At 43.3% G+C, this 14,955-nt stretch overlaps 1 protein-coding gene across 1 annotated transcript in view; it reads left to right on the top strand.

The window, feature by feature from the left end:
- Positions 1–1,463: 1,463 nt before the first annotated feature.
- The window catches only part of LMCD1 (LIM and cysteine rich domains 1), a 52,311-nt gene continuing 38,819 nt past the window's right edge, over positions 1,464–14,955 (top strand). Inside the window, exon 1 of the mRNA XM_053378121.1 lies at positions 1,464–1,768. Within this exon, the coding sequence (XP_053234096.1) occupies positions 1,742–1,768 (27 nt within the window). The 5' untranslated portion in view covers positions 1,464–1,741. The remainder of the gene's footprint in view (positions 1,769–14,955) is intronic.

Below are 14,955 nucleotides of genomic sequence, written 5' to 3'. Positions count from 1 at the left end.
TTTGTGAATATGCTCAGAATTGCAGCCCAAGGAACAAGACCACTTGTTCGCTTAAGAACCTATTTCCATTTACATTATTGAACAAAGAAAGAAAAGTTGTTTTCCTATTTCTTCCTCATGAACATGTGGAAGAAATTTGAGTAAGACATAACAGTGTGTTAAAAATGGGAAATGGCAGGTTTGGTTTAGGGCCACTTCACAGAGACGTAGTTAACAACTAGGCTAGAAAATAGGAAAATAAGTTTGAAAACCCTCCTTTAAAACTTTTGGAAAAGTATGTTTTGAGTCTCCAGAACAAGCAGAGAGCCTTGTTCTTTACAATTTGGATTGGATCTCTCATTTTAGTGTTTTGTGCCTGCAAGCATCCCCCCCCCCCAATCAGGGCAGGCCCTCTATGCATGACAATGGTCTCACATAGCAAAGTAGGTTAGGTGAGACGGGCTGCTGCTTGGCAAGATGATCTGCTGCTTGGCAAGATGATCTGCAAATTGCAGGTGGGTTTCCTAAGGTTTTATCCCCTTTGAACCCACAGTGGGTTCAAAACTCAAAAGCCAATCAGTTATTTAGATTAATTAGCAATTCGCCAATGGTTAGATAGAAGAACAATAACTCAAACTTTTTAGAAGAATTGGCAGCTGAATCCTGTTTATCCCAAGACCTTGAAGATTAAAGCATACCCACAGACAAAGAGATTCTTTGAGTTGTAAATTAACAAGATAACCCATTCACACTGAATCCACGGGACAGCCAGGTGTCAAGAACCACAAATCAACTAGAAACTCCCTTTCCTACAGATGGAGAAAATAACACTCTTAAGGACAGAAAGTCTACAATTAAAGAAAGATACACTTTCCCAGGATTCCACAGCATTTGGCTCTTCCACAATGCTCTTCTTTAACATGAGCCAAAGTTTTAACTTGCTAAATTTCCCAACATCACTACATGGGCCATCCTAAGTCTGGCAGAGGAAAAGCAAGTATTTGAAATGGCATTTGAGTTACACCACCCTTTTTGCAGGCACTGCCCTGTTTTCCCCCCAGCTGCAGACACCAGTAACAAACAAACGTTGCCATGGCTTAAAAATATGCATTTGGCTTAAATAAAATGTCTGATTAGCGCAACGGTGATGACGGCCACAGTTTAGATCAGAAATTATTTTTGGATTTAATGGGCTAATAATATCCCAGGTTCCCCCCCCCCCAACACACTCACTTCCTCTTTCTGTGAATGAACTGGCTTGCTTAAGCGCAAGGTTTTCCCCTTCATCCTTTAAAAGGGAAAGCAGGAGACGCGAGATCCCGGGGCGGGATCATTGCAGTCTCCTCGCTCGAAGCAGCTGGGCGAGCGCTGCCTCCACAGCTGGAAAACAGCGTGTCTCTGCTCGCTCCATCCTTTCCCTCTGGGGGTTAAAAAGCAAGCCGAAGAACCTTGAGGATTAAAGCCTCACTTCGCATTGGCTGGAAAAGTTTAAAGCCCTCATCTGATTGGCTGGCAGGGTGTTTAGAGGAGATGTGAGCTCCAATTAATGGGGTTCCATGCAGGCAGCTTGTGAATAAACGCTGGGGATTGGAACGTGGGGTTTGCTAATAGCTCCCGGGGCTCCTCGGTACCTACAGCAGTTTGCGATTTTTACTCACTCCAAAGCTGTTGTCCCAGCTAAAGAATTACAGCAATAAAGATTTGCACGCCTCTGGCAGATTCAAATAGGAGGAAGCGCGAAGCGGGGAAGGCAAGCTGAAGAATGGATCTGAGTTCAGGAATCCAAAAGGTAAATTACAATATTTCTTCCGCCTTACTTCCTCTTGCTTCCGTAGTTATTGCTGAGGAATATTCGAGGTTTCCACCGGACCGCAGCAAACAAAGACTTTACCTGCGAGTAAGCTTCACTGAAATCACTGGGGTTTCCCTTTAAATAGACCTTTGTACACACCTAGCCTGGGATTAAATCGCATGAAGTTCAGTAGGAATTATTGTATGACTGAAGCATTCAGCGTGTTGAAGGGACGCGCTGCTGCTGCCTTAATTTTATCTCTGATAGATTCCAATCGGTGTTTTATGGGGAACAAACTGCAGACTTGAAGAGTCTAAAAAGTGTGCTCAATACTAATGTGATAAGGAGAATCCAGTTTTGCACAGACTGTTCTACTACTGTTCTGGATTTTATTCTAAGAAATTAGTGGCTGGAAACTGTGTGCGTTCTTTTTCACTTTCACAGTCAACTTCAGTAACTGTAGGAAAGGAAAGAAATTCAGCTGGTCTATAAACTTCTTCATGTGCTGAAAAGCAGTAGCCACAGGCGAAGTATAAGGTTCGTAGCCTTTGCTTCTCCCGCTGCAAACCTGGTCTGCTGGCCGGATGCCCAGGCTCTGTATGTGTGTGCATATAATGTGCTGGATGTTACAGGTCACACAAAACAAAAAGGAGAGGCGTTTCAGTTGCTCCAGCAGCTTGAATACAGATCACTTTCTTTCACAAAGCATATAGAAAAGTAGCCATGAAGCTATTGCTACTCCTTGTGCAGTTTTCTTTATGTAATAAAGTTTAAGACTATGCCGTTGGGGGCGGGATTTCATGGGTGTAATTGAATTCCCTGCAAATGGACCTGTGAACTGTGGGTCAATATCCAATCATACCTTCCGCTTGTAGGCATAATTCTTGCTGGGGGTTATTCCCTGGTTAAATGACCAGGATATCATTCCTAAGCATACTGTTTGAGAAGTAAATCCTACTGAAATCAATGGAATTTATTTCCGAGTAAGAGCGGTTAAGGTCAGGCTCGTGAGAAGATCTGCAGCATGTTGTGTATTGGGAAATGCTAAAGAAGTATTGAATAATTTGTGGGTCGATCACTGGACTTGTTTGCACTGAGTGTCTGGACCTGTGTGGAATTGGAAGGTTTTGTTGAAGTAGGTGCTGGTTCAGTGGAATGATCAAAGGGTGGGTCACAAATAAGAATGTCTTCAATTCCTGGATGCAGTTTAGAAGAATTTATGGGAACCTGTGCCCTGAAAGAAGGCCTTTCACTTGGCATAGCATATAACAGGACTGCATGCCCTTTGTTCTTAACTATAAGAATATTGATTTCCTTCCCCCATCCCTTCCTTGTTCAGATTGGCTTTATGCATTTTGAAGCCATAACTTTGGGACTGGGAGGGTGAAAGCTTTATATATCTTGATATTCAGGAGGGGGGCAGTTAGATGTCGTTGGTGCAGAAAATGAGACTCAAGGTACTGGACTTCATCTATTTCCTAACAGACGGTGATTAGGTTGTAAGACACTTTGTCTAGTGTGTAATATAATAGGTGTGCAAGCTTGCTTACATACAAAACTGTTTAATAGTCAGAAAATTGAGTAGTGGCAGTGTTTTAAAGTATTTGCAAAGAGTTAAAATAACCTGGACCACAGCACTGTGGAGCATGGAAATAGTCATCCCAATAAACTAGGTGCAGGGACTTTAAAAGCCAGTACTGTACCATTCAGCCTCAACATGCTTATGTTGCAAAACCTTTTCCACAATCGGCATGGGATGGTTGTTGTGTGCATACCAACAAAACCAGGAATGGACTTGTTCAAAACAAAAGGTCCATTTCTAGCTTATTGCTTAACCCTTCTTGTCTCTCTTATGATAATTTAATATCTCTCCTGCCCTCTGTTCTCAGATTCCTTGAATATGAAGTTTTTCAACTGATTTTATTTTTAAGTTTGCTTTTTCTGAGCTTTCTGGGGGAAACCACCTCTGACTTCCAGCTGCTCTGTCAAGCAACTTCTATTCTGCTTCTCTTCAGTAACTTTGGCACAGTTGATTATCTCTCTCCCTTTAAACTCTCTGTGTATCTATGACTGAATCTATGCATACTGTATTCATTACAGTGGTACCTCGGGTTAAGTACTTAATTCATTCCGGAGGTCTGTTCTTAACCTGAAACTGTTCTTAACCTGAAGCACCACTTTAGCTAATGGGGCCTCCTGCTGCCGCTGCGTTGCTGCTGCACGATTTCTGTTCTTAACCCGAGGTAATATTTCTGGGTTAGCGGAGTCTGTAACCTGAAGCGTATGTAACCTGAAGCATATGTAACCCGAGGTACCACTGTAGTTCTTTTCTATACTCCCCCCTTTATGTTAGTGTACCCCAGAGTTTGGTCCTTAGCTTCCTCTGTCACTTTATTCTGGGCCCAAAAATCTGGGATCCCTTATGTTCCATCTCACTCAGTGAGATCCTCTGAGGGGACACTTCTGGTGGTTCCCCCTGCCCCTGTGGTTCAGCCTTTGCAATGTGATTTGTTTCCACCATTCTAACCAACCAGTATGTATTGATGGTTTTTATTGATGCTTCTACTGATTTTATTAAAATCTTGTATGTTGTATGGCACCTTAATAAACTTTTATAAAAGTCTGGATTATAAGTATTTCAAAAAAATAAATATCCATCACTTTATCATAACTGACTACTCACTCTTGCCTTTACTTATGGTTTTCAATCCTTTATGCTCCACTCCTGAGAACATGACAACATTCATGTCTTCATCATGTCAGCTTTAACTTGGGACTTGATCTTTCATTTCATTGGTGGTGGGACTGCCATTCTACACTGCTCTGGTAGTAGGCTGGGTCCTGACTTGTACGCAGTGGTGCTCTGTCAGTACTAGAGGAAAGGGGTTCAGGTAGTAATTTTTGCTGATTGTCCTCAGCCTCCTGTGTCTCCCTTGGGAACACACACCCAAACAGTTTTGGAAGTGTATGGGAGGAAAGCATGGAAGCTGGCACTTGTGAAATTGTTGCCTTGCTCCTTTCCTTCAGTGGGGAGCTTCCACTGAATCCTAGTTCCCTGTGCAACTGAAGGAGCCCCTCCATTCTCACAGAAACAAGTGTGGATTCAACCCAGGGTCTGCTTTCAGGGAACCATGTAGAATGGACCAAATATGTGGCTAGTCCCCATGCCAGTATAACTTCATGTTATGCGACTAGCACAAAGAGTGCTGTATGCTGCTACAATAGCAAAGTGTGTCAGAAATCCTCCTTCATGTCTTCTCTTGCTGTCCATCTTGTCTAAGAACATAATACGGCTTTCATATTTAATTTCCCCTAAGTTGCACCTGTGGGTGACTAGAAATTATGTGGTGGCATCTTAAATGTTCACTGCATCAATAATATGGGCATGCTGTCATTGGTGATGTCTCTAGCTTCTAGTGATGCTGTTGGGTAAAGGATAAGTGAGGTGCTAAAATGCTAAAGCTGGCTTTATCTGTGTTGCTGGATGCAACAGAAGGCTACCTTTATTACAACTTCCATGTGGTAAAGCATTTAAATGGCTAGCACATAGCTCCTCGTCAGTTAACCAAAACGTCGTGGGGCATCTTCTCACAACACGTAGCTGCTGGTGAACTTGAGAATGGTGTCCAGTTAAAAGATGGAGCTTGTGTGCCTTTGGTAAAAGGACGAAAGGGATTTAGGCTTCAAAGAGGCATCTAGAGTCCTTTCTACACCCAATGACTTTCTTAGGCATGCATTAGGACCTCTAATCATAGTGTACACCTGAAGGTAAAAATGCTAGGACAAAAATGCTTCATGCTAGCTTGAAGTAGTAAAAAGGCTTTTCAGTGATGGAAAACCCAATACAGTGCAAATAGGATGTTTGGTTCATGCAACACAGTAACCCAAATGCAGGGCTGTCTTAAGCATATGTGGCACTGGGGTGCAAAGATCCACCCGGCGCCCCCCCCCCCAGGTTGCCCAGTCCCAGGCATGCAGGAGGGCAGAGCCGGCCGGCCGCCTCAGCATCTTACTGGCTCAGTCAGCCCTGAACTCATGGCGCAGAGCCACCCGCAGCAGAAGAGCCCGCTGCTGCGCTCTGACCAACGGGCGGGATCTTACCTGATCTCAACTCTCGGGCCCCGGACTCTCGGCCTGGTGCCCCTGAAAACCCAGCGCCCAGGTGCCCGCACCCTTAGCGCCTATGAGTAAGACAGCCCTGCCCAAATGTTGGTATGGACATACAGGATGCGGGAAAGGAGTTGGAGACCATTTTGCTCTTCCTTGGTCCTTTTTATGGCTGCACCGCACTAAGCTATACAGCAAGGTTTGGCTTTGCATTTTGTCCGAACCAGGACTCCTGCTTAAGCCCCCTCCTCAGCACTAGCCCAAGTTTTGCCAGAATGAAATGCTTCCCCTGATGTTGACACTGGGTCAAGCATTGCATTTGGGGTAACCCAACATGGCGGGGGGTTGCCATGGATCCTACTGACAACCCCCATATAAATGTGTTGCTTCCATCGCTCACCCACCAGGGGGGTGGAAGGAGTTGTGAATGACTGGCAACAGCCACTGTTCTATGTTGTAGCTCGGGGTGTGGGCAGAAACACTGAAGAGTGGTTTAGATGGATCAGCAATGGGCTCTTTTGATCTCCTCGACCCTCATCAGGTGCCCAGCCATCAACATAAGAGGTCTGGCTAGAGCTTCTGATTACAGTAGTACCTCGGGTTACATACGCTTCGGCTTACAGACTCCGCTAACCCAGAAATAGTACCTCGGGTTAAGAACTTTGCTTCAGGATGAGAACAGAAATCGTGTGGCAGGGGCACAGCAGCAGGAGGCCCCATTAGCTAAAGTGGTGCTTCAGGTTAAGAACAATTTCAGGTTAAGAACAGACCTCCAGAACAAATTAAGTTCTTAACCCGAGGTACCACTGTATTAGCTTTCTTCAGGTACGAAATCTGCACTCCCCTCCCTTTCTTTTGAAATGGTGCCATCTTGAGCAAGAAATATCAGCACCATAGATGGCGTGTGAGGCCTGTACTGCTGTGGAGTAACATTCCAAGCTGCCTGACACCTGAACTGGAACCAAGTACAACACTGGCTGACCAGAAAGAAAACAGTCGTGCAGCTAGACCACACTTCGGAACAGAAATGTTGTTGCCTAGTCAAAATGAAGAAAAGACCTTGAATAACACTATGATGCCCAAGGCGTGCCTAGGCCTGGCATCATTATGGCGGCATAAGTCCTCTCTCTTCTCTCTCTCTCTCTCTCTCTCTCTCTCTCTCTCTCTCTCTCCAATTGGGGGAAAGTCTCCTCATTTTCTGGGCGCTAGGCAAACTGCTGTCAGTTTGAAGCTTGGCTTAGCAATGCCAGTGTGTGCAAATCTGTGACTACAGAATCTGGCATCCATTATGGCTCATTTCAGGGTCCTGCAATGTTGATTGTTCACTCACTTTGGGGCTTAATTATTGTTGATGCCTTAAGCGGCATCCTGTTAGTAAAAAGAGAGGCAGTGGGTAGGGCAGCCATTTCAAAGCTGGAAGAGCTTAGCTTGAGAAATCTGAAATGAAGAATCTCAAGTCAAAACTGGAATGGAGCTTGATGGCTTCCACCTTTTGAACGTTATTGGAAACAGTTGGCGCCAAGATGGAGATGTAATCCAATACACCCCACTCCCGCTGAATTGAAACAACAACTCCTTCAATAGAAGACTAGCACAAATGAAATGTGTTCCCAGTGTCATTCTCAAAAAGGGGAGAGCTGACTGTTTTTCTTCCTTTAGTACTGCTCTAGTTCTGTGTAGGCCAGGGGTTGCCAGCAAACATTTGTACACCTGAGGAGAACCTGCAATGGGCATCACACACACACACTGCAACCTGTTCTATTGGCTACAGTAGAATGGATAGTGGATGCACAAGCAAAGGCCTTGAGATCAGTGAAGCCATTCGTGAAGGAGCAGCACTGCACAAGATCTCCTCCTGTCCATATTTTTAAGCCCTATTGAACTGTATGTTAAAAGAGTGTTTAAAAAGCCCTTAGCTCTTCTCCCAAATTGGGGTGGGTAGGTGGCCCCTGGGAGGGGGGCACAGATCAGTGCCACAGGTGGGCCCATGATGAACAGCCCTAGCACTGTCTGCCAGTACCTGCCATTCCATAGACTTGAATGGGGCATGGAAAACGTAATGTATGAAAGGCTGCATAGAATTTCACCAATCCAGTGCAAACATGCTCCTTGACAAGCCTAAATAAAATGCACTGGTAGTTTCTGCAAAAGAAAAAAAGGGGGCATACAAGCTGGAGAGGAAAAAAGGGTCAGAAGTGTCCATTTCACTGCTTTTAATGCTCTACCTGGTGGTATTATGTATCAGATTAGTTTGATGGTTGGCTCATTAGGTGTAGCATGTATGCCAAGTTTCAAGGTATTAAACTCAGCAGGTTCCACTTTTATAAGCCATCCATTTTTGAAGCTTAGAATAATGAGACTTCTCTTTGCTATTCCTCTTAACTATAGAGCCACTCCTGTGCTCCTATACAGTGGTACCTCGGATTACATACGCTTCAGGTTACATACGCTTCAGGTTACAGGCTCTGCTAACCGAGAAATATTACCTCGGGTTAAGAACTTTGCTTCAGGATGAGAACAGAAATCGTGCTCTGGCGGCACGGTGGCAGCAGGAGGCCCCATTACCTAAAGTGGTGCTTCAGGTTAAGAACAGTTTCAGGTTAAGAACGGACCTCTGGAACGAATTAAGTAAGTAACCAGAGGTACCACTGTAACATGGAACGTGCTTGCAGTGACATCATAGACTTTTAAAAAAATATAGAATTGTGTGCTTGGCTCCTGATCCATATAGCATGAGTTTATCCCTTACCATGATCTGAAACCTCTCCATAATATGAAAACCTCTGCTAATGCTACTGTTACAATCCTAACCACACTTACTTGGGAGTCAGAGCCATTGAATTCAAGTGGGCTTAACCTCTGCGTAGCTATGGCTAAGGTTGCTCTGTGATATTGAAAGCTATTGGTTCCACAGCTGCCTTGTGCAGCACAGTGCAGCCAATGGAGATTCCTGGGCCAAATTTGGCCCCAGGGAGAAGTCCTGTCTGGTTTTCTAGCTGCCAACCTGGGCTGAAAGGGGGATATGGAGACAACCAGCAGTTGTGGGGATTTTCCTAAAAACCTCACGCCTATTTCACATTAGGATGGTAAGCCTGTTTCTGGGCTGCACCTTCAAGTAGGCAGGGCTAGATTAAGCCGTAGGTGAATACCTGGGAAGTGGGGGGTGGGGGGGGCAAGCTTGGGCCTGCCTGTCGCAAGGTTTCTACTCAGCAGCTGAAACAAATAGTACAAACAGTTCCTTCTTCACATTTTGTTTTGATGCATGGGAAAAGTTAAGACTCTAGACTCCATTTTTCAACAGTGTGCATTTGAAGAAACTGTGAATGGATGTGATCTGATCCACTGAGGGAAATTGGATGATGGGGGTCAGTCATGTACAAGTGGGTTCTAAATGCAATGAAAAATAAAAAATTGAACAAATGGGGTGTCAATGGTGTGACTTGCCAGGGGCACTATTTAGCTTATAGCCAGATGTGCTCCTTGGTGCTAGCATTTGTGGATGTGTCTTTCTGAGGGCTTCCTATCCAGAACCCTTAAAACAGATTTACTTTACTCTTAACAACCTGCAGGATATACAGTGGAACCCCAGAAGCTGAATGCCTGTAAGCTCGAACGTTTTAGCTCCCGAACGATCAGAAACCAGAAGTGATTGTTCCAGTTTTCGAATGATTTTTGGAAACCAAATGTCCGGCATGGCTTCTGCTGCTTCTGATTGGCTGCAGGATGCTCCTGCAGCCAATCGGAAGCTTTGCCTTGGAAGTCAAACGTTTTGGAAGTCAAATGGACTTCCAGAACAGATTCTGTTTGATTTCCAAGGTACGTCTGTGATGCTATTTATGCATCTTGATTCTGACTGAAATATTTGCATGTACACACAGAGGATTTCTGAGGAACGCAGATTTCCATTAGTTTGAGAACCAAGCATGGCTTTACCACTAGGAAAGCCACTCAACTGCTATTTAAACTACTGGGTTCTGTGCCATGGATTCTGTTGTTGGAAACTGCTATGTGCCAGTTCTAAGTGGGGTTTTAAAACTGGCAGCCTGGGGCATCCTCTTGATTTAGTCTACTGATTTTGTGTCACAGCATTGCTCTTCCCTACCCCTGATCTGCTCCTGACCCAATTGGCCACCCAGAAGCTAATACAACAGTAGATCATAATTCTTCCTTTAGCCTTCTAATCAGTAGCCTGTGAGCTTCATTCAGGTAGTTCAGTGGTGTGTCTGTGGATTTGTGGTTAGGTTGGGAGATTAAATAGTCTTATTAATGTTAAGTTATAGGGTATTACAATTTTATGGATTTCAAACTGTAGTACAATAAAATATAGTATGTCTGGAGGGGAGAAGCAATAAAATTATAGCTAAAAATATCCAGCATTTGGCATGGTGCAATTGCTACAACAGGTAGAAAAACCATTAAGTGGTCCATCAAGACCACCGGCAATTTTCCAGTGGTCCATAGGGCGGGGTGGAGGAAAGTTGGGAATATTTGTTCTAATCAGTTGAGGGCTCCAGACATTGGAAAGGTTTTGAAGGCAAGAACTCAAAGTTGATCTTGCTAAGCAAGTCTTCATGGAGCATTTGGAAACCTGCCTCAGTGAAGGCGTCAAGCTCACTTCAAAGGCAAATGACTTGAAGTTGCACCTGCTCAAAGTTGTTGTTGTTTAGTCGTTTAGTTGTGTCCGACTCTTCGTGACCCCATGGACCAGAGCACACCAGGCACTTCTGTCTTCCACTGCCTCCCGCAGTTTGGTCAAACTCATGCTGGTAGCTTTGCGAACACTATCCAACCATCTCGTCCTCTGTCGTCCCCTTCTCCTTGTGCCCTCTATCTTTCCCAACATCAGGGTCTTTTCCAAGGAGTCTTCTCTTCTCATGAGGTGGCCAAAGTATTGGAGCCTCAGCTTCAGGATCTGTCCTTCCAGTGAGCACTCAGGGCTGAATTCCTTCAGAATGGAGAGGTTTGATCTTCTTGCAGTCCATGGGACACTCAAGAGTCTCCTCCAGCACCATAATTCAAAAGAATCAATTCTTCGGCAATCAGCCTTCTCCTGCTCAAAGTAGACCCGTTGAAATAGGTGAACATGGTTAACTATTTCAGTGGGTCTACTCTTGAGTAGAATTTAGTTTGGTACAATCTTTGTTCTTAAAGTTCCCAGCAAGCAAATCACAGAGGGGGTTTCCCTAGTCCAACAGTATACTTGAGTGTCCTCTTTCCTCTTCTGAGATTAAGTTTAGAGACCCCAGGTACCCATTGGCTCTGTGTGTTTCTGTATTTAGAATATCCTTGAATTTTGCCGCAAGCAAATTGCCACCTATCCCTCTCTTGTTCTCTTTTTGGAGTCCAGGTCCATTTCTTTTTCTTTTTTGAAATACCAGTTTTAAATCCAATTAATACAGGGTTGGGTGGGAGATCTTTCTACTCTATTTTTAAAAGCCTGCCCCTGCCCCTGCTTATCATGAATTCACACATTGTTGCCTGCGAAAAGAATCCTGCCAAGTATTTGTGCTTGGAAGGGCATAATATTTGCAGAGACTTTTGCACTGTTATATCTTGGTCACACTGAAGGGATGCTGAAATCTGGCAGATACACTTGGATTAGTTTTCTTGGACATTGGTGTGGGTGTGCCTATAGCCAAAATAAGTGTTTCTTTGGCAAAACTGTCTTCACCTTCTAGTACCACTGTCAAACGGGGTGCTTCCAAATAATTCTGATGGCACTGAACCTTGCTCTAGGTTTGGTAGTTTCTAAAAATTCACAATCAAATCTGCTATCTCTAATTCTTGAGTTTCTCTTAGAGAGAGTGCCTGCTGGGGGATACTGATAAATGAGCAGTCAATTATTTCTGGCCGAACAAGAAATCAGCAAGAATGTCTTACCATTTTGTGAACTTGCTGCCTTTGCATGCCTTTTCCAGTTTCCCCCCACTCTCCAATGATATTTCCAATTTTTTCCTTTTTTTAATTCATGGGAAATTGGAATCGAAATCTCTATTGCATAAGAGAAGAATATGAAATGGTGCATGAACAGGATAGTATGTTGGTTGGAAGTGGATTTTGGGCAAGGATTTTCTTGTGCAACAGAACGTTCTCCCTCATTCTTCCCGTGCACCTCCTAAATCTCTTCCAGGGGTTTCCCCAATCATTTAGACCAGATTTGGGGGTGTTGTTTTTTGTGGGGGACAGGGCAGTGAAAGCTACATTGTGCTAGTACTCATCCTTTAGTGGAATACTGCCCCTGGCTCCATATTGGAGCAGCGCAACGTTAAGAGTGGTACAGTGTTAATCTGGATTGGCCACTAATTCCAGCTGATGCCTGTTAACCTTATGACTGCAAACCTAATGACTTGTTTGGAGGGGGAAAGAGACTGGATGTCATGTGTCTGAGGGTGTTGATCCCTACATAGTTCACCAGCAGCTCCTATCTCTGGTTTTAGAAGAGGAGGAGCATCAGTTACTAGTACGGACACATGGTTGGGTGTGGAAATGCTGAATGACCTGACAATTGCTCACTAGTCATAACAAGGAGAGCCCTGATAAACAATGCAGAACTGATACACCCTTGCTTCCCCCTTTAAAGAAATATTATATACAAGAAACCGTGGGAATATTTATATTCTCTTTGAAGCAATGAGGAGAGAACCTGGAAGCCCATTCTGTGTTTATTTTGTATACTCATAACTGTTGGGCTCTTCTGGGGTTTGCCTAGTGGAATATACAAAGCAAGCTCTAATTCCTTCAGGCTTTGAATTCTGCCCACTGCAGAGCATTTAGCAACTCGTTTTCCCCCAAGAAGGCTATCTACAGCAGTGAACTGCAAAGAGAGAGAATGTAAATGTGCTGTAACTTAGAATAAAACTGCACAGCATCCAATGCATTCCATAATAGTAATAACAGTAACCCTGAGTTTTTAATCCATTGCAATTCGCTGACCGGTCCACAAAGGTCAAAACACCCTGGACATTTGCAAAGGCCCACCAAGACCATGGTTGTGTCTGGACATAGTAATAGCATGCTAAATTTTGGCCTGCATAAGATATGCTTTACACTGCTTGGAACAAATGTTGTGGTGCTTGAACGCTATTTCACAATTATTATTATTTTTAAAAAAACAACCCAGAAAATTTTCAGTTTCAAAATTGTGAATATTAATGTCCTGAAATTTTACCTCAAAAATTTTGACAGAATTTTGTGACCAGTTCTGAAATCCGTATCTGTGGATTTGCTAGAATGCTGTTAGTAGAACATGAACATGCAACAGAATTTACTTATCTGTTGGATCCTAGCCGATGTTGTCCACTCCTGTCACATGCTGCAAAATGTTGAACTCTATTGTAAACAATGCTGACATGTGGAAATAAAGCTACTGTGCCATTAGGATGTTTTTCACAGGCAGCTGATATTTCTAAGTTTACTTCTGAGTAGGAATGGGCAATGCATTTGATTTGGTTCACATTTAAAGGTGAATCTCTCTGATTCGCACTTTCCGAAATAATATGTGAACCGAGACACAGGCGTCCTTTGGAATTTGCACTTCTTCAAGTTTTGCAGCGCAGTTCTGTGGCCAAGTACTGTGTGCAATGCATATACAGTGGTACCTCTATTTAAGAACTTAATTCGTTCCAGAGGTCTGTTCTTAACCTGAAACTGTTCTGAACCTGAAGCACCACTTTAGCTAATGGGGCCTCCCGCTGCTGCTGCTGCCGCACGTTTTCTGTTCTCATCCTGAAGCAAAATTCTTAACCCGAGGTACTATTTCTGGATTAGCGGAGTCTGCAACCTGAAGCGTATGTAACCTGAAGCGTATGTAACCCGAGGTACCACTGTACTGTACGAGGCGAAAGTGTGGCTGAAAATGCAGGCATTGGTGAAAATGACATACAGGAATGCAGTGTATGTGTATGGGGAAAAGCTTTCCAAAAATTCACACTACAATGCTGAATAATTTTATTGAGGACTTTTTAGAAAACATTGCAAACTGATGTGAAGAACTGACTGGAAAAATTAGAGACCAAAAGGTAACAGGGTTTGAGTGACTTGGTTAAAGGTGATTTAAAAGAAGAATGTTAAAAAGGATAGGGGGTTATGAACAGAACATTATTATGTCATAGTATATAAAAGGAGATATGGATTAAAAACAAAGACATAATAACTAGAAGAATGTAAAATTAAGTATGGCTCAAATAAGGTTTTGAATTTGCTGAATTGGATTGGAATAAAGAGGAACACAAAAAAGGGGGATGTGAGGAGGTCAAGACAGAGGGGTATGGAACTTTGGAAATTTAAGAATAAGGGTTTTTCATTTTTCTTTTCTTTTCTCTACTTTTTATTTATTTTTTGCTATATATTTTTGTTTTTATACTGTTTTTGCTTTTTATATGAATCTTATTTATGGAAATGTTACATTTTGAAATGATGAATCTTTTGTTTTGTAAAATCTTAATAAAAAATTATTATTAAAAAAAAGAAAAAAAAGAAAAAAAGAAAAAAAAGAAAAATTAGAGACCAAAATTGACAAATTTACCCGTCTCTACACCTGAGCAGACGTGTCAACTCCAGAGCACTTAGCCTCCTTCAGATGACTTGATTTGCATGTTTGTGATGTGTGTGTCCCCACACTCTGTGCCCTCTCAAACTTGGGGGCAACTTGGTGCCTCTGCACCTGAGCAAGCATGGGTAGGATTGGACTGCATGGATAGCTTTCCCATAGGTCCTGGGAGCTCCAAAAGGGTGTTTTGAGTCACTCCACATATTGACACGATGGAACCAGTCCTGCTTCTTTCACACAACCCCAGAAGCATGGAGAGAGAGAGAGAAGTGTTTATGACTTTCCGATCTAAAAGTTCTCGGGGCAGGAGCCTGTTGGCTTGCGTGCTGAAGACGAATCCTTTAGTAGTGGCTTAAATGAATCCTTGCAGTGTTTTCAGCTCTTCTCACAATATCCCCAGTCTTGGCCCAGCTGAGGAAATGCAGGAGTGAATGGGATTATTATGCATTGAAACAATTTGAACCTCAAATATTTGCCTTGGTTTTGTTCCTAGGAGTGGGTGAAGCCTTGAACCTAGTCCTTGGTTATT

Source organism: Podarcis raffonei, chromosome 2 (genome assembly GCF_027172205.1).
Source record: "Podarcis raffonei isolate rPodRaf1 chromosome 2, rPodRaf1.pri, whole genome shotgun sequence".
Lineage (NCBI taxonomy): Eukaryota > Metazoa > Chordata > Lepidosauria > Squamata > Lacertidae > Podarcis > Podarcis raffonei.
Note: the sequence above shows the minus strand (reverse complement) of the source record. Positions and strands in the feature narration are given on the sequence as shown.